The 19,357-nt window shown below is 38.9% G+C and overlaps 1 protein-coding gene across 4 annotated transcripts in view; it reads left to right on the top strand.

Moving 5' to 3' along the window:
- LOC128667058 (major histocompatibility complex class I-related gene protein) overlaps window positions 1-19,357 on the top strand; it is a 202,350-nt gene that overhangs the window by 147,357 nt on the left and 35,636 nt on the right. For 3 of the 4 annotated variants that reach the window (XM_053721943.1, XM_053721940.1, XM_053721941.1), the window contains exons 11-14: window positions 1,389-1,484; window positions 9,320-9,343; window positions 12,542-12,565; window positions 13,560-13,583. In XM_053721943.1, coding sequence (XP_053577918.1) covers window positions 1,389-1,484; window positions 9,320-9,343; window positions 12,542-12,565; window positions 13,560-13,583 — 168 coding nt within the window. The remainder of the gene's footprint in view (window positions 1-1,388; window positions 1,485-9,319; window positions 9,344-12,541; window positions 12,566-13,559; window positions 13,584-19,357) is intronic. The other variant, XM_053721942.1, reaches the window with a different exon arrangement.

Raw genomic sequence — 19,357 nt, 5'->3', positions numbered from 1 at the left:
TTAAATATCTTTATTACATAGAGATGTCCAAGTGATATTTTCTAGTCGTTTTTTTACAGCTATGCTGCATCACCAACATTTGGATATCATGTCCCTTTAAGCAGTGTTTGAACTGCTGTTAGTAATCACTTTCCAGTGAAAATTAACCCAAGTTTCCATATCAGAGTGATGTTGGATAAGTTAAAGGAACATGCAACCGACAATTTTTATTTTATTATCAAGGGAGAGCATACATTTTTAAACAACTTTCCAATTTAGCAGTCTTTTGGTATCCTTTATTTAAAGAGCAGCAATGCACTACTGGGCACTAACTAAACACATCGGAAAGCCAATGACAAGAGGAAAATATTTGCAGCCATCAATCAGCAGCAAGCAGCCGACTTCTGAGCCTACCTGTGTATGCTCTTCAACAAATGATACCAAGAGAACAAAACAAAGTAGATAATAGAAGTTTAATTTCACTTTAATGCATTCTGTGGTTTATTTTAACATTGGAATTATGTTTTTTTTTATACAAACCATCTGGTCTGTGCACCTCATAACTGTATTTTTTATAGAGTTTTATTTGTTATTGTTTTGACTGTTACCTTGAGTCCAGTTTGTTCTAGTGTCTTTATGGTTTTATAATGGTTTTGGTGGCATTTGGATCAAACTTGGCATCTGGATATGAGCAACAGTGGCCTCTTTAATAGAGTGTAAAAGTGACCTTTTAACTAAAATGTAACTAATAGAGCGCTGATCACTATAAGAGTACAGGTTTTATTTATACATATAAACAATATTTTTACTTGGGCATTGTTACCTCTGTAACCTTTGCATAGATCCCAACTGCCCCATATTGTACAAGATTATCACAGGTTGGGAAATTCACCCAGTGTCAATCTTCCAGCTTCTCAGGGTGTTTAAAAAAATATAATTTCCTGAGGAGTTCCTACCCAAGCCTCTAATGCTCGTTATTCACTACCCAGCTCCCCTCCAGCCATGCCCACTACCCATAACTCCGGCTGCAATGTGACATGATTCTGCTATTGGTTGTCTATGACTCTGCCTCTGGATGTCACTGACTACTAAGTTACCAGCCTCCCCATCCCAGAAAGTCTGCAGAAAACGTTAGGAGAGTTTGTATTTTTTAATGCACTGTATAACATTACACTCACCCTGTTCTATATTATGAGATGTATAGTCGTCTTTACTATGGTGTGCACGGTTGCTTTATATAACCTTAATATATAATGCTTTAAAATAACATTTCCCCATAAATATAAATGACTTCCTTATTCTGAAGTGAGTGACACTGATGTCACATGACAAGTTTTATACACTCTCATGGGTTAAAGATTAACTAACTTTTCTCTAACTCAGCTCTTGTGTTTATGTTTCATTTTCAGAACCCAAGAGAGATTTCCAAACCCATCTGTACATCATTATTGCTGTTGGTTTATTGATGATTGCTTGTGCTGGTTCTATATTATACATTTTACACAGTAAGTGTAGTGGCCAGAAATTCACCCTGTTGGTAAAGGGGTTAATAATAAGCTTCTTTTTTAAATCAACTGTTTTTATTAAGGATTTTCAACTATGTGTACAGAGAGTTCATATGCATAGATATTATACATCTCAATTTACATCATGGCAATTACAGAGATAATACATTTCTTTTAAGAAAAGAGAAAACAAAAAAAAAAAAAGAAAACACAGATACCTCAGTGTATTAACATTTCATTCAGCGGATAACAGCTTTGAATATAGGGTGTCCAAGGTACATAATGGCTTTTTGTCTCAAAGTAATAATAAGCTTCTTGTTCTATGTCACTATTGGTTCAAATACATAATAAACTGTAAGATAAAGCCCTTAAAGGGACACTGAACCCAAATTTTTTCTTTTGTGATTCAGATAGAGCATGCAATTTTAAGCAACTTTCTAATTTACTCCTATTATCAATTTTTCTTCGTTCACTTGCTATCTTTATTTGAAAAAGAAGGCATCTAAGCTTCTTTTTTTGGTTTAGAACTCTGGACAGCACTTTTTTATTGGTGGATGAATTTATCCACCAATCAGCAAGAATAACCCAGGTTATTCGCCAAAAATGGGCCGGCATCTAAACTTACATTCTTGCATTTCAAATAAAGATACCAAGAGAATGAAGAAAATTTGACAATAGGAGTAAATTAGAAAGTTGCTTAAAATTGCATGCTCTGTCCGAATCACAAAAGAAAAAAATTGGGTTCAGTGCCCCTTTAAGTTTACCATGATCTAGATGGTGACCACAATGTTTTAAAGAAAAGAAGATTAGATCTCTCATTTATGAAAAATTATTGTGCCAAAAAAAAAAGTCAATAGCAAATCCATATTTAAAATGCTGTATAGCTCCCCTTTTAGAGCTTTTAACTCAGTTTTGATTCTAAAAATTCTAGGACATTTCCTTTTTGCTCTTTCTCTCTGTTCCTCTGTGACGGGTAGCGGGCACCTTATTTGCCCTCTTCTGTGGGCAGCATGAATTATGGCTAAAAGGTAAAGTGCAACAGAGTTAAAGCGAGATATGAAGCCTAAAGTTTTTCTTTCATGATTCAGATAGAACATACAATTTTAAATAACTTTTGAATTGACTTCTATTATCAAATTTACTTTGTTCTCTTGGTATCTTTTGTTGAAAAGCAGGAAGCTAAGCTCAGGAGGCTGCTCATGTCTGACGCACTATATGGCAGCAGTTATGCAAGAATGTTATCCATTTTCCAGAGCACTAGATGGCAGCACTTTTTCCTGCCCTGTAGTGCTCCAGGCATGTGCGGACCTATAGGCGGTGCAGCAGGTGCCACTGCACCGGGGCCCGAGGGCTGGTAGGGACCCACACAGAGTCCTAAAAAAAATAGTAAAAAAGTGTTCTGATATTTACTTTTTTTTTTGTTCATGAAGGTCCGAGCTGGCTGCTCATGTCACATTACATGGGGGTCCTAAAACTGTCACATTTATTTTTTTATGTGAGAAACGGTACTGGACCATGCAAAGCTAGTGTCATGTGTTGTTTAGAGTGGGCACTGTGCATCTGGATGATTTATTGCTAAGCCCTTAATCAGCAGCCAGCCAATCTAAGTTAGATGATGATAGCTAGATATTCTCAGTACAGCAGTATTTTAAATACTGCAGCTACTCAGAGCTCCAGTGGGGCTTGTATCATGTCAGCAATTAACAAATTGAGTCATTACCAGATGGTACAAGCACCTCAGGCTCTCTAAGCAAGTGCTTTGTTTAAAATGCTGGTGCACGGTGCATACTTATATACACTTTTGAAACAGCTATATAATTTATTAGAAGCATTTTTGCTAATACATGTATATTACAAAATTGCTTCTATTCAAAACTGAAATGCACCGGTGTGGATTTTAATTTTGGCTGGAGTGTCCCTTTAAGTCTGCCACTGGCTACAGACAGCTACATAGGTATCTCTTCAACAAAGAATACCATGGGAACTAAGCAATTTTGATAATAGAAGTAAATTGCAATTTTTTTTTAATTTATATGCTCTGCCTGAATCACAAAATATTTTTTTTTGTTTCATCTCCCTTTAAGTCAGATTTAAGTCAGTATTTTTTAAGGCAACATTAATTAAAGGGATATGAAACCTCCAAGAAAAATTGATAATAGGAGTAAATTAGAAAGTTGCTTAAAATTTGCATGCTCTATCTGAATCATGAAAGAAAAAAATTGGGTTCAGTGTCCCTTTAAATAAATCATTAGAAATACTATTACAAATATATAAATTCAAATTTTTCTAATTTGAACATTGCATAATTTGAATCAACTTATTAGAAAAATTCAAATTTAACTATTAGAAAAATTTTAATCGAATATTGCATTTAAAGAAACTATTAGAAATACTATTACATTAAATGAATATTAGAATGTTGTACAAACATTAGAAATTCGAAACGAGCAAACAAAGGCCTAGATTTGGAGTTTGGCGGTAGCCGTGAAAACCAGCATTAGAGGCTCCTAACGCTGGTTTTAGGCTACCGCCGGTATTTGGAGTCAGTCAAAAAAGGGTCTAACGCTCACTTTTCAGCCGCAACTTTTCCATACCGCAGATCCCCTTACGTCAATTGCGTATCCTATCATTTCAATGGGATCTTTCTAACTCCAGTATTTAGAGTCGTGTCTGAAGTGAGCGTTAGAAATCTAACGACAAAACTCCAGCCGCAGAAAAAAGTCAGTAGTTAAGAGCTTTCTGGGCTAACGCCGGTTCATAAAGCTCTTAACTACTGTGCCCTAAAGTACACTAACACCCATAAATTTATTAACCCCTAACCTGCCCCCCACAACGTCGCCGCCACCTACCTACAATAATTAACCCCTAATCTGCCGACCGCAAAGAGCCGCCACCTACATTATAGCTATGTACCCCTAATCTGCTGCCCCTAACACCACCGACCCCTATATTATATTTATTAACCCCTAATCTGCCCTCCCTAACATCGCTGACACCTAACTTCAATTGTTAACCCCTAATCTGCCGACCGAATCTCGCCGCTATTCTAATAAATGTATTAACCCCTAAAGCTAAGTCTAACCCTAACACTAACACCCCCCTAAGTTAAATATAATTTAAATCTAACAAAATAAATTAACTCTTATTAAATAAATTATTCCTATTTAAAACTAAATACTTACCTGTAAAATAAACCCTAATATAGCTACAATATAAATTATAATTATATTATAGCTATTTTAGGATTTATATTTATTTTACAGGTAACTTTGTATTTATTTTAACCAGGTACAATAGCTATTAAATAGTTAAGAACTATTTAATAGCTAAAATAGTTTAAATAATTACAAAATTACCTGTAAAATAAATCCTAACCTAAGTTACAATTAAACCTAACACTACACGATCAATAAATAAATTAAATAAAATACCTACAATTACCTACAATTAAACCTAACACTACACTATCAATAAATTAATTAAATACAATACCTACAAATAACTACAATGAAATAAACTAACTAAAGTACAAAAAATAAAAAAGAACTAAGTTACAAAAAATAAAAAAATATTTACAAACATAAGAAAAATATTACAACAATTTTAAACTAATTACACCTACTCTAAGCCCCCTAATAAAATAACAAAGCCCCCCAAAATAAAAAATGCCCTACCCTATTCTAAATTACAAAAGTTCAAAGCTCTTTTACCTTACCAGCCCTGAACAGGGCCCTTTGCGGGGCATGCCCCAAGAAATTCAGCTCTTTTTCCTGTAAAAAAACACATGCAATACCCCCCCCCCAACATTACAACCCACCACCCACATACCCCTAATCTAACCCAAACCCCCCTTAAATAAACCTAACACTAAGCCCCTGAAGATCTTCCTACCTTGTCTTCACCTCACCGGGTATCACACCGATCCATCCTGGCTCCGATATCTTCATCTAAGCCCAAGCGGGGGCTAGACATAAATCATCCGACGGCTGAAGAAGTCCAGAAGAGGCTCCAAAGTCTTCATCCTATCTGGGAAGAAGAGTAGATCCGGACCGGCAACCATCTTCTTCCAAGCAGCATCTTCTATCTTCATCCGATGAGGACCGGCTCCATCTTGAAGACTTCCCGACGAATGACGGTTCCTTTAAGGGACGTCATCCAAGATGGCGTCCCTCGAATTCCGATTGGCTGATAGGATTCTATCAGCCAATCAGAATTAAGGTAGGAAAATTCGGATTGGCTGATGGAATCAGCCAATCAGAATCAAGTTCAATCCGATTGGCTGATCCGATCAGCCACTCAGATTGAGCTCGCATTCTATTGGCTGATTGGAACAGCCAATAGAATGCAAGCTCAATCTGATTGGCTGATTAGATCAGCCAATCGGATTGAACTTGATTCTGATTGGCTGATTCCATCAGCCAATCAGAATATTCCTACCTTAATTCCGATTGGCTGATAGAATCCTATTAGCCAATCGGAATTCGAGGGACGCCATCTTGGATGACATCATTTAAAGGAACCGTCATTCGTCGTCTAGTCGTCGGTTGAAGAGGATGTTCCGCATCGGCTTGGAAGAAGATGGTTCCGCTCCGCTCCAGAAGAAAGAAGATTGAGGATGCGGCTTGATAGAAGACTTCATCCAGATGATGGACTTCCGACTTCAGCCCGAGGATGGATTTCTTCAGTCGCCGCTTGGATCCAGACTTCAGCCCGAGGATGGACGTCACTCTTCAGCCCCCCGCTTGGGCTTGGATCAACACTTCCGAGGCTTGGATCAAGACTTCCGAGGACGGATCGGTGAACCTGGCAGGGTGAAGATAAGGTAGGAAGATCTTCAGGGGCTTAGTGTTAGGTTTATTTAAGGGGGGTTTGGGTTAGATTAGGGGTATGTGGGTGGTGGGTTGTAATGTTGGGGGGGGGGTATTGTATGTTTTTTTTTTTACAGGCAAAAGAGCTGAATTTCTTGGGGCATACCCCGCAAAGGGCCCTGTTCAGGGCTGGTAAGGTAAAAGAGCTTTAAACTTTTTTAATTTAGAATAGGGTAGGGCATTTTTTATTTTGGGGGGCTTTGTTATTTTATTAGGGGCTTAGAGTAGGTGTAATTAGTTTAAAATTGTTGTAATATTTTTCTAATGTTTGTAAATATTTTTTTATTTTTTGTAACAGTTCTTTTTTATTTTTTGTACTTTAGTTAGTTTATTTCATTGTATTTATTTGTATATATTGTATTTAAATAATTTATTGATAGTGTAGTGTTAGGTTTAATTGTAGGTAATTGTTGGTATTTTATTTAATTCATTTATTGATAGTGTAGTGTTAGGCTTAATTGTAACTTAGGTTAGGATTTATTTTACAGGTAATTTTGTAATTATTTTAACTATTTTAGCTATTAAATAGTTCTTAACTATTTAATAGCTATTGTACCTGGTTAAAATAAATACAAAGTTACCTGTAAAATAAATATAAATCCTAAAATAGCTATAATATAATTATAATTTATATTGTAGCTATATTACGATTTATTTTACAGGTAAGTATTTAGCTTTAAATAGGAATAATTTATTTAATAAGAGTTAATTTCGTTAGATTTAAATTATATTTAACTTAGGGGGGTGTTAGTGTTAGGGTTAGACTTAGCTTTAGGGGTTAATACATTTATTAGAATAGCGGTGAGCTCCAGTCGGCAGATTAGGGGTTAATGTTTGAAGTTAGGTGTCGGTGATGTTAGGGAGGGCAGATTAGGGGTTAATACTATTTATTATAGGGTTAGTGAGGCCGATTAGGGGTTAATAACTTTATTATAATAGCGGAGCGGTCCGCTCGGCAGATTAGGGGTTAATAAGTGTAGGCAGGTGGAGGCGACGTTGTGGGGGGCAGATTAGGGGTGAATAAATATAATATAGGGGTCGGCGATGTTAGGGCAGCAGATTAGGGGTATATAGGGATAATGTAAGTAGCGGCGGTTTACGGAGCGGCAGATTAGGGGTTAATAATAATATGCAGGGGTCAGCGATAGCGGGGTCGGCAGAATAGGGGTTAATAAGTGTAAGGTTAGGGGTGTTTAGACTCGGGGTACATGTTAGAGTGTTAGGTGCAGACGTAGGAAGTGTTTCCCCATAGCAAACAATGGGGCTGCGTTAGGAGCTGAACGTGGCTTTTTTGCAGGTGTTAGGTTTTTTTTCAGCTCAAACAGCCCCATTGTTTTCTATGGGGGAATCGTGCACGAGCACGTTTTTGAAGCTGGCCGCGTCCGTAAGCAACTCTGGTATCGCATATGCAGTGGCGTTAAATATGCTCTACGCTCCTTTTTTGGAGCCTAACGCAGCCATTCTGTGGACTCTCAATACCAGAGTTATTTTAAAGGTGCGGCCAGAAAAAAGCCAGCGTTAGCTACGCGGGTCGTTACCGACAAAACTCTAAATCTAGCCGAAATGTATTTGTTTCATTAGGCTAGTGGTAGTCGACAGCTTTGTTTTGCATGCCACATTGAGCACTTATGCTTAAATTTGCAGCATATCTAATCTCACTTATATTACAGGCAGTATATTTATGCTGTGAACTTAAATAAAATACCAACTGTTTTATCATTGTAAACACACACAGACATATACAGGCGTACCTCAGAGATATTGCGGGTATGGTTCCAGACCATACCAATAAAGCCAATATAGCAATAAAGTTTTTTTGTTTCCCAGTGCATATAAAAGTTTTATGTACACTATACTGTAGTCTATTAAATGTTCAACGGCATGATGGCTAAAAAACAATGTACATACCCAGAGGCGTAACTAGAAACCACAGGGCCCAGGTGCAAGAATCTAAGAAGGGCCCCCACAAAAAGAAAAAAGTGAATTTGATACATATCTTTTTTTTTTTCTTTTTTTAACATTTAACACAGAAAAAAAATGTGAATCAGATTACATGTCTGCAAAAGGAGGTGCCCTGTGCCCACAGTCTGTGAGATGTTCTGACCCCCTATTACTGTATATAGTGACACCGTTTAACCCACCAGTACTGTATATAGTGACACTGTTTAACCCACCAGTACTGTATATAGTGAGTTAGTGACACAGTCTGTAATCTGCCGGTGAGAGAGCAGGCCTGACCCTACCCACCCCAGTACTTTATAAAGTGACCACATTAGTGTGTGACATAGTCCAGCACCCCCCATACTGTATATAGTGGTACTGTATAGTGACACTGTTTACCCCCCCCCCCCCCCCATGCTGTAGTAACAAGGTCTGTAATTTGCTGGTTTCACAAACATACACACATACATACATGCATAAATACACACACAGTCACATACACATAAACACCAATAGGTAAAACAGAAAGACTAACCCCTGTAGTCAGAGACACTAGTGAAGCATCATGTCACACTCACATGATATCAGTGCAGGCAGTGGCAGGTAAAGATTTTTCATAAAAAAAAAATAATGGGCCCCCACCCTTGGGGGCCCAGTCGCAATTGCGACCTCTTTGCCCCTGTACATACCTTAATTAAAAGATACTTTATTGCTAAAAAATGCTAAACATCATCTGAGCCTTCAGTGAGTTATAATCTTTTTGCTGGTGGTTTATATATATATATATATATATATATATATATATATATATATATATGTGTGTGTGTGTATTTATGTGTTCATATGTGTATATATGTTAGAAAATTGTACAAATAGACTTGCTTGACACAGAGTTGCCACAAACCTTCAATTTGTAAAAAGAGCAATATCTGTGAAACGCAATAAAACGACGTACAATAAAACGAGGTATGCCTATGTTTATGCTGTGGTATATATCCTGAATCAATATTTTTTGTTTGCTTTTAGGGAACAAAAATATTCTCTATACTGGTAAGTGACTTGTTTATTATATACATACCATTATATTATTTAGTGTAATTGTTTGTCCATTACTAATTTTGCTGTACCAGTAGTTTCTATATATTTCCTGTTAACAAATGTAACATACATAAAACCCCCATGCTGGATCTTCCCATACATAAATATGCCCTCTGCACAACTCAGGTAACACATAAACCAATTAACAGTATGTTCCTGCCATACTTACTTGAGTTATTTATTAATCCTTCACAGTCAAACAAGACAAGCCCCTTGTCAGTTTGACACTACTGTCAAGCAAAGCCCAAAGTTCTCAGGCCATTTATATAACCCATTATCTAAAGGTCAACATTGAACAGCTTTATTTAAATGCATCAAACAAATGTTTCTTACCTTTCAAACTTGACATTACCTGATTCTAAAACATCATCTCCCAATGAAAATACTGAACATCCTATTAACCATCTTCCTGGACACCTCAATCCTTTTAAATGTTCCACATCACTATCCAAACTACTCTAAGATTAATTTTCAACCACACTTAAAGGGAAACTAAACACAATTTTTTTTCTTTCGTAATTCGGATAGAGCATGCAATTTTAAGTAACTTTCTAATTTACTCCTATTATCAAATTGTCTTTGTTTTGGAAAAAAGCAGTAATGTAAGGTTTGGAGCCAGCCCATTTTTAGTTCAGCACCTGGGTAGCGCTTGCTGATTGATTTGCTACATTTAGCCACAAATCAGCAAGCAGCACTACCCAGGTGCTGACCCAAAAATGGGCCAGCACTTATGATTACAGTCCAGCTTTTTCAAATCAAGATAGCATGAGAATGAAGAAAATTTGATAATAGGAGTAAATTAGAAATTAGTATCCCTTTAACCCAACCAAATTAAAAACTGTACCAACCTACTCAATTAATTTTTTTTTGGGACATAAGCCATAGGACATTGCTCCTAGTGTGTAAGGAAGACAGAACAACTTGTCATGATGAACAACCATCTGACCCACCTCATCACACTAATACCAAACATCTAATCTGTACCTTGTTTGAATCACACCTAGACTGTGGGCACTCTTCTTGACCAGTACATTTGAGCAAAGTCAACCACCCAGCAGTGATCTTGCCCTGCCAAAAGAAAGGAAATTAAGAAACTACACAACTTAATCAGGTTACACATACAAACCAAACTTTTCAGATCTCCACCTCCCATTCTTCTTAACCTCCTCCACATTCAAACTAAGGGTCCTTTTTATCAAAGGTCTGTTGGACCTGATCCGACAATGCGGATCAGGTCCGACATACCTCACTGAATGCGGAGAGAAGCAGGGGGTGTCAATCAACCCGATTGTACTCAATCGGGTTGCATTGCGGCAACAGCGTTATGGAGCAGCGATCTTTAGACCGCTGCTTCATAACTGCTGTTTCTGGCAAGTCTGAAGACTCACCAGAAACACGGGCCCTCAAGCTCCATCCGGAGCTTGATAAATGGGCCCCTTAAACTCTTTGCTTCGGTTTCCACCCAAATGCAGAAAGCATGCAACCTAAACTCTAAGGCATTAAAGCTCAACCACATTAACACCATCAATGCATTCACAACAACAAAACAAAAATACTCAATCTAAAACAAGTAAATCACCCTACAACTAATGTTCTGATCTGTCTTTGACCTTTTTAACCAAAGAGAGAGCCCTACCAACTCAGACACTGAACAAGCTAAATCAAAATTGCAATAAAATAACAAAACAGAAAAAAACATGGTCCTAACTATTACTGTACTTCTCTGATTGCCACCCTTACCACAAAAAGCTTGGTAAATTATCTTTACCATATACAGTATATGAAACAAAAAAGGTAAAGCTCTAGACATTCCATGGTCTCCTTATTAATACAAATAAAAAGAACCTGTTCCTAAAATTTAGAAAGTGTAAAGATTTTGTATTATAGAGAATTAGAGAACCTGTTGCTAACACTTCGTAATCCCATCAGAATCTGTTGCTAAAATGTCAGAATCTCACCACTAAATCCACTCCAACTTCCATGAAAACCAACAACTACCTCTACAGCTGAACATAAGCTTTCCATGTTGACAAAGAGATAGGGCTCAACTCAGCAAACCCATTAAAGGGACATGATACCCAAATGTTGAAACACTTTAATGTGATGCAGCATAGCTGTAAAAAGCTAACTAGAAAATATCACCTTAACATCTCTATGTAAAAAATAAAGATATTTTACCTCAAAATATCCTAAGTATTTAAACCCCATTGCAAAGGACTTTAAGCAGCAAAACAGTATGTCTGTCCAATGACCTGCAAGGGAGCATGCCTCATGCACACTCATTGTATTTCCCTATTCAGTTTAAGGACATTTATTATGAAATGTCATGACATCACAGTTCATGACCTCAGCACTGCTGATGCTGATTGGCTGCTGTTCATTTCTTCCTTTTTTTCACCTGCAGCTAGACAGCAGCTGATGTATAACTGTTTACACAGCACTTACTCTGGTGAGCTGAAGAAATTGTGAGGTAAAATATCTTCTTTTTTTACATAGAGATACTCAGGTGATAATTTCCTGTCAGCTTTTTTACAGTAGTGCTGCATCCCTTTCAAGTGATTTAGCATATGAATATTATGTCCCTATAAATCAGGTCACTCAAGCCACTGATTGAACCTGTTCACAATGAAAACAGGAAAGCATGTCAGCAGGAACATTCATTTTCCCAGGCATATAAACAGCTTTAACCTTCATGTTGCAAGACTTAACAAAGAGAACATTTACAGTAAGGAAGCCCTTTACTTGTTTATAGCTACACACCCCATGTTTCAAATATGTTTCATTATGCCTGAGCAATGCCAAACCTCAAGGACTTCAAAGCTGCATTTACAGAAAGTCAAAATAATGCATTTCAGTCAATAAGAGATCTTGTGACGTGTATTTTTTGTTTTTCTTTGGGATGTGTAACAAGCAATCCAGAATCCAGTAGACAATTTGGCTGGGGTGCAACAGAAAGTATGCACAATATCCAGAAAGAGTGCACTCACCAGTACTTTTAACACAATTTATTCTTCAAATGTGTATGTGTATAATATGTATATGTGTGTGTGTTGTGTGTGTATATATATATATATATATATATATATATATATATATATATATATATATATATATATATATCCTGAACCTATATATTTTTTATTGTTTTAGGCAAAGAATGGTCTCCTTATAAAAGTAAGTAACTTGTGTGTTATCTTTTTTTTTTTTCATGTAATTACGCTAGTTTGTCACTGGTTTTGCTATTGGGGTAGACTGTACATATTCTCTTTGTATGGCCTGGGGAATTCACCATACACTTGGTGCAATGTTAGCCATTCTGTAACTGTTAGATAAATAATAACACCATCATTATGGTATATTCATATTCATTATTCAGATAGAGCATACAATGTTAAGCAACTTTCTAATCTACTCCTATTATACATTTTTCTTTGTTCTCTTGCTATCTTTATTTGAAAAGCAGGAATGTAAAGATTAGGAGCTGGCCTATTTTAGGTTCAGCACCCTGGATAATGCTTGCTTATTGGTGGGTACATTTAGCCACCAATCACCAAGTGCAACCCAGGTCTGAATCAAAAATGGTTCGGCTCCCAAGCATTAAATTAATTATTAAAATAAAGATAGAAAGAGAATGAAGAAAAAATCGATAATGGGGTAAATAAGAAGTTTGCTTAAAATTGCTGCTCTATCTGAATCATGAAAGAAAAAAAATGGGTTTAGTGTCTCTTTAATTAATGAAATAACATTTACAACTTTAAAACAGTAAACCAATTTATTATATAATAACACCCATGATAATAATCCATGATGAAAAAAAATACATTACTCATTTGCTATTATATAGAAAAGATTCAAAATAAAACTTTATTAAGTGCTCCATTTGCATACAATGTAATAACAAGTAGTATGGCGGTAGCCTGTTAGTGGAGTGCCAGCAAATTTGTTCCAACTGCCACCTTGAACACTTGTACTACATCTGCTATAGGCTGCAGCTTATATCACTTATTCCATTTACAGGAAAAAGCAGAAAAGCAATATTTATGCTGTGATATATCCCAACTATATATATACTGTATATATATATATATATATATACTGTATATATATATATATATATATATATATATATATATATATATAATTCATTTTTCTTTTTTTTTCTTTTTAGGAAAAAAAAGAAATCTTTATACCAGTAAGTGACTTGTTTGTTATCTGCATAACGTTATGGGCTATATTAGGTGTGGAGCAAAAATCTGCACTCAACATTTTTTACGATTGCGTGCCCAGTTGCGCACATATTAACTGTCGCAAGTAAAACTTTTGCGCTCCTACGGTTGCATCCTTGTGCAGAAAAAAAGACTGTAACGTTTTAAATGCAGGATCGTATTCCCCCATAAACTTTAATGGAGCTTTGTTTTGAACAAAACAAAAATATAGCCGCCAGCTCGCGCACGAGCGCATGATTGCTATGAGATATATGTATGTATTTATACATGTGTTCCTATGGATCCCTTTGTAAAAGCACTTTTAGCCCTTTTTTTCCCTCATATCTTTTAGCCCTTATAACTTTTTACTGCAATTTGTTTTTAAATATTTTTTATTAGATGGTGTTTACTATGGGGCCAATTTATCATAGTGCGGAAGGACATGATACGATATAGCTTATCATGTCCGCCGTACATCGATAAATGCCGACAGCATACGCTGTCTGTATTTATCATTGCACAAGCAGTTCTGGTAAACTGCTTGTGCAATGCCGCCCCCTGCAGATTTGCGGCCAATCAGCCGCTAGCAGGGGGTGTCAATCAACTCGATCGTATTCGATCGGGTTGATTTCTGTCCGTTGCCTCTTTAGACCGCTGCTTCATTACTTCTGTTTCCGGCTAGCCTGAAGGCTCGCGCGGAAACAGGGACATCAAGCTCCATTCGGAGCTTGATAAATTGGCCCCTGAGTGTAACTGTACTTTAAATGTATTTTTGATGTGTTTCGTGACACTTTTTTGACTCGCATAGCAGTTAACCAGAGCTCTGCGGTAATCATTCTAGCGTAAATCGCAATTTTGCTCACAGAGTTCACATTTACTTTTAATTTGCAAATAGGGCCTGAATTTAACTTGTGCATAAACGACCTCAAAAACCAGAAATCAATCACACTCAAACATTAGTGCTCCACTTGTAATAATAAACCCCATATTGGAGGTTGCTGTGCTTTTCTGTCAAGTACCTCCAAACCTCTGCGGCCTTCATAAACTCTTCTTTAAGGTTATTATCGAACAGTTATTAAACAGCTTCATTTAATCCTAACCATCAAGCACAAACATTAGTCTTGTTCCCCCCCAAACTCAACACCTGATGAAGTCACCTAAGCTCCCAACACAACCACTGAACATCCTGTTTACCTTTCCAAACTACTCTAAGATTAATTTCCAATCACAATGAAACCAGCTAAGTTAAAAGCTGTACCAGCCTACTCAAAACCAACTTAAATGGACATGAAACTTACTTTTTTTCTTCTATTTTCTAATTTGCTTAATTCTCTTGATATCCTTTGTTGATAAGCATATATAAATAGGCTCAGTAGCTGCTGATTGGTGGCTGCACTTAGATGCCCCGTGTGATTGGCTCACCCATGTACATTGCTATTTCTTCAACAAAGGATACTTAAAGAATGAAGCCAATTAGATAATAGAAGTCAATTGGAATGTTGTTTAAAAATGTATTCTCTATCTGAATCATGAAAGAAAAATTCTGGGTTTCATGTCCCTTTTATCCTATTTATTATGGGACATAATCTGTAGTTCATTACTCCTGCGTGAATTACCACCAGTGATGAAGACAGTGCAACCTGGCATAATTCGCTACCTGAACTATTACCTGAACCCACCTAATCCCACTAATGCCAACCCTCCTAATCTGTATCTCCCCTAAATGAAACCTAAATTAGATCCCTTTCTCTTTTTTATTGTATTTTTTATTATATAAAGAGCAAAAAGAACAAAACAAAAACATAATTTATGCTTACCTGATAAATTCCTGTGACAAAACCAATCTCGCCACTGTACATTGGAGGGCCTGTTATGGAACATTCTTTGGGCTGGAGGTACATGGGCTTAAGGATACCCAGAGACTGCATGGAAATATGGAATTTTATATGCTGGACACCCCATGTACTTTCATAACTCTGTCTTATGTCTATGTCACCCTGTATCCATAAATACAGGATGGGTACAGGGTGTGAGTGCCCCTTGTGGGAGCAATTGTGACTCTATAAGCCAAGTGGGCATAAAATACTTTATAGCTAATAAGAACTGTTCCTATATTCTGTAATAAGATGTATTCTATGTATGTTTAAGATCTGATTGTGTCTCAGGAGTCTGTCTAGGTAAACTGATTGTGTCCTTGTGTGATTATGTTAACTAGACTGCCCAACATCAGATTGTCTGAGTACTTAATATGTTAATCTGTTTTACCTGTGAATAGACAATTCTTAGAGGTTTGATGCATTGTTCATATGTTTGCTTTACTGTTTAACCAATGCCCTCTGTAACCTGAAGCCAGGGTTATATTCAACCCCCCCATCTGGGGTCAAAACCTGTATAAATACTAGGCATTCAGCCTTTAATAAAGATATTCTGTTTAAACCTGAAAACTGGCTGGTTTGTGAATTGCTGATTCCCTATGCAGGACGTTGTTCCCTGGTATTAACCCTTGGTATCCTGTTGGTACCGTAACAATTGGTGGCAAGCGACGGAATGAACCTTATCGCCCAGAAGAGCAACTACACAAGCCAGTAACCTCAGGAAGAGGGGGATTATTACAATACTGACTAAGATGGAAAAGAGAAAAGTAAATTTTGCAGCTTTTAAAAACTTCCTGGAAACAGAAGGAGAGATTGATGGGTACCTTGCGGATTTTGAGAGGCAATGTGCACTACACAAGGTACCCGCAGAGGACTGGGTCACGATATTATCTGGAAAATTATCCGGCCGGGCCAGAGAGGCTTTTCGGGCCATTCCAGATGAGGAAGTCAGGGATTATAATACTGTAAAAGAGTCTCTGCTCTCCAGGTATGCGGTTACACCGGAGGCATACCGGAGGCGGTTCAGAGACACTGTTAAATTAGCTGGAGATTCCTACCTTGAGTGGGCATGTAAGGTGCACCGCACAGCAGCTCACTGGATAGCGGGGTGCCAAGCCATATCTGGGGAAAAGGTGCTGCAGCTATTCCTGTTGGAACATTGCTTCGACAAGTTACCCGCAGGAGTTCGAGAGTGGGTTCGGGACCGTAAACCCTCCACCCTGCAGGAAGCGGCTCGCTTGGCAGATGAGTATACGGATGCCCGCAAACTGGACACTGCTACCACTAAGCCCCCTGCTAGAGTGGAGTACAGACCCCCAGTCACCCCAGCAGCTGCCAGTTACCAAACCCCGGCGCACCGCTATACCACACGGCCTCCGGCCACGAACTACCCTCAGAGAGCCCTGTTCAATTTGCGGTGCTACTCACAACCTATTCGGTGCTTTAGATGTAAGCAACTAGGGCACAAAAGACCAGAGTGTCCCCTAAACGCAGCGAACCAAGCTCAGTCCTGGAGAAGACCCGCCGGCGGAATCCCACGTAATCCTCAGCCTGTGGCCCGCTACGTAGAGGGGCAAGAATGCTGGAGCATCCTACATGAGGCAGACCTTGTGCAAGCTGCCCACCGGAATAACCGGCAACTGGTTAAAGTGAATGGGAAGAAGGTCAGTGGTCTACGGGATACTGGTGCTACCATGACCTTGCTTCAAAAGAACTTGGTGTCTGAGAAACAGTACACTGGAGACACTGTGGCTGTGAGGGTAGCAGGGGGCGATGTGTTCAGCCTACCTGTTGCCAGGGTACATTTGGATTGGGGAGTGGGCGCTAGACCTGTGAATGTGGGGGTCAAGAAGGACTTACCTGCTGATGTTCTTCTTGGAAATGACTTGGCCCCCCATGTTTCTGCCTATGCTCCCATGGGTCCCGCTGATGTTAACCCTGTGACTACCCGTGCTCAGATCCGTGCAGCAGAGACTGACCCCCCTGCTGCTAAGCCCCAGAACGCTGAGCTCAGCAAATCTCTATCCGCTATTGATACGTGGAAGTCCCGTTACAATGCGCTGATGAAGGAGAAGAGGAGCGCAGAGGAAAAGGCACGTTTAGAACGTGAATCTCTGCTAGACAAGCTGCACCGACAGACTGCAGAAAACACCAGCTTGAGAGTGGAACATGAAACATTAAAGACAAACTTAGCGACACTTGAGGAGAAGCTGACGCTGGCTCATAGTGAGGTGCAGCAACTCAAGGGCACCCTATGTCAGTATGAAGGGATTGTGGATACCTATAAAGAGCAGGTACAGAAAACTCGTAAAGAAGCTGATGGGATTTGAAGGACTGTTTGGCCCTGGTCTGGGCACTGAGGAATTTGAACCCTTGTTTGTATGGACAGGAATTCTCTCTCATAACGGGAATACAGATGGATTGTCCCAGCAAACTGACATGCCTACCAGGCGCTCTGGTGGTATATGGCACAGTATATACCCTGGACAGCCGAGCATGACAAACCAGAGGGAGAGGAGTTTGATGGTCCTGGCTTGTTATGGGAGTCCTTTGCAGAGCCTGACTTTGGGAGCCCAGACTCCATTCCCCAGCGGCAGGCTGCGTTACAAGGGGTAGGGACAGTTGGTCCTGTCCCCCAGCAACACGGGCTGTTTAGCCAAAGGGGAGACGATTGGTCTCCCCCTCCAGCAGCACAGCTATTTATCCAAAGGGGAGACAGTCGGTCTCCCCCCTCCAGCAACCAGGCTCCCACCAGGCTACTTCCATGGTAGTGCTGGCACCCCGGCAGAGTACAGCTGGTCTCTGCCCACCTCGCAACCCACCAATTCAGCGTACCAGTCCCCCACACAGCTGTGGTGAGGCACCTGGACATGGACAAGTTTTCCCCGTACTCAGGTGTAGTAAACCATTTATTGTGGGTGGGCTGTACTACTAATTGTGTTTTATGGGTGGGTTGCTGGACTAACCAGGGCACTGACCGGCAGGAGGTCAGATACCCTGTTAGTCCTGTTTGGAAAAGGGGAGAGATGTGACAAAACCAATCTCGCCACTGTACATTGGAGGGCCTGTTATGGAACATTCTTTGGGCTGGAGGTACATGGGCTTAAGGATACCCGGAGACTGCATGGAAATATGGAATTTTATATGCTGGACACCCCATGTACTTTCATAACTCTGTCTTATGTCTATGTCACCCTGTATCCATAAATACAGGATGGGTACAGGGTGTGAGTGCCCCTTGTGGGAGCAATTGTGACTCTATAAGCCAAGTGGGCATAAAAGACTTTATAGCTAATAAGAACTGTTCCTATATTCTGTAATAAGATGTATTCTATGTATGTTTAAGATCTGATTGTGTCTCAGGAGTCTGTCTAGGTAAACTGATTGTGTCCTTGTGTGATTATGTTAACTAGACTGCCCAACATCAGATTGTCTGAGTACTTAATATGTTAATCTGTTTTACCTGTGAATAGACAATTCTTAGAGGTTTGATGCATTGTTCATATGTTTGCTTTACTGTTTAACCAATGCCCTCTGTAACCTGAAGCCAGGGTTATATTCAACCCCCCCCCCATCTGGGGTCAAAACCTGTATAAATACTAAGCATTCAGCCTTTAATAAAGATATTCTGTTTAAACCTGAAAACTGGCTGGTTTGTGAATTGCTGATTCCCTATGCAGGACGTTGTTCCCTGGTATTAACCCTTGGTATCCTGTTGGTACCGTAACAATTCCTTTCTCCTGTAGTGTAGTCAGTCCACGGGTCATCCATTACTTATGGAATATTTCTCTTCCTAACAGGAAACTGCAAGAGAATTACCCAGCAGAGCTTGCTATATAGCTCCTCCCCTCACCTATCATACTCAGTCATTCGACCAAAGCAGACGA

The sequence above is a fragment of the Bombina bombina genome, chromosome 7 (genome assembly GCF_027579735.1).
Source record: "Bombina bombina isolate aBomBom1 chromosome 7, aBomBom1.pri, whole genome shotgun sequence".
Taxonomy (NCBI): domain Eukaryota; kingdom Metazoa; phylum Chordata; class Amphibia; order Anura; family Bombinatoridae; genus Bombina; species Bombina bombina.
This window is presented reverse-complemented; position numbering and strand designations above follow the sequence as displayed.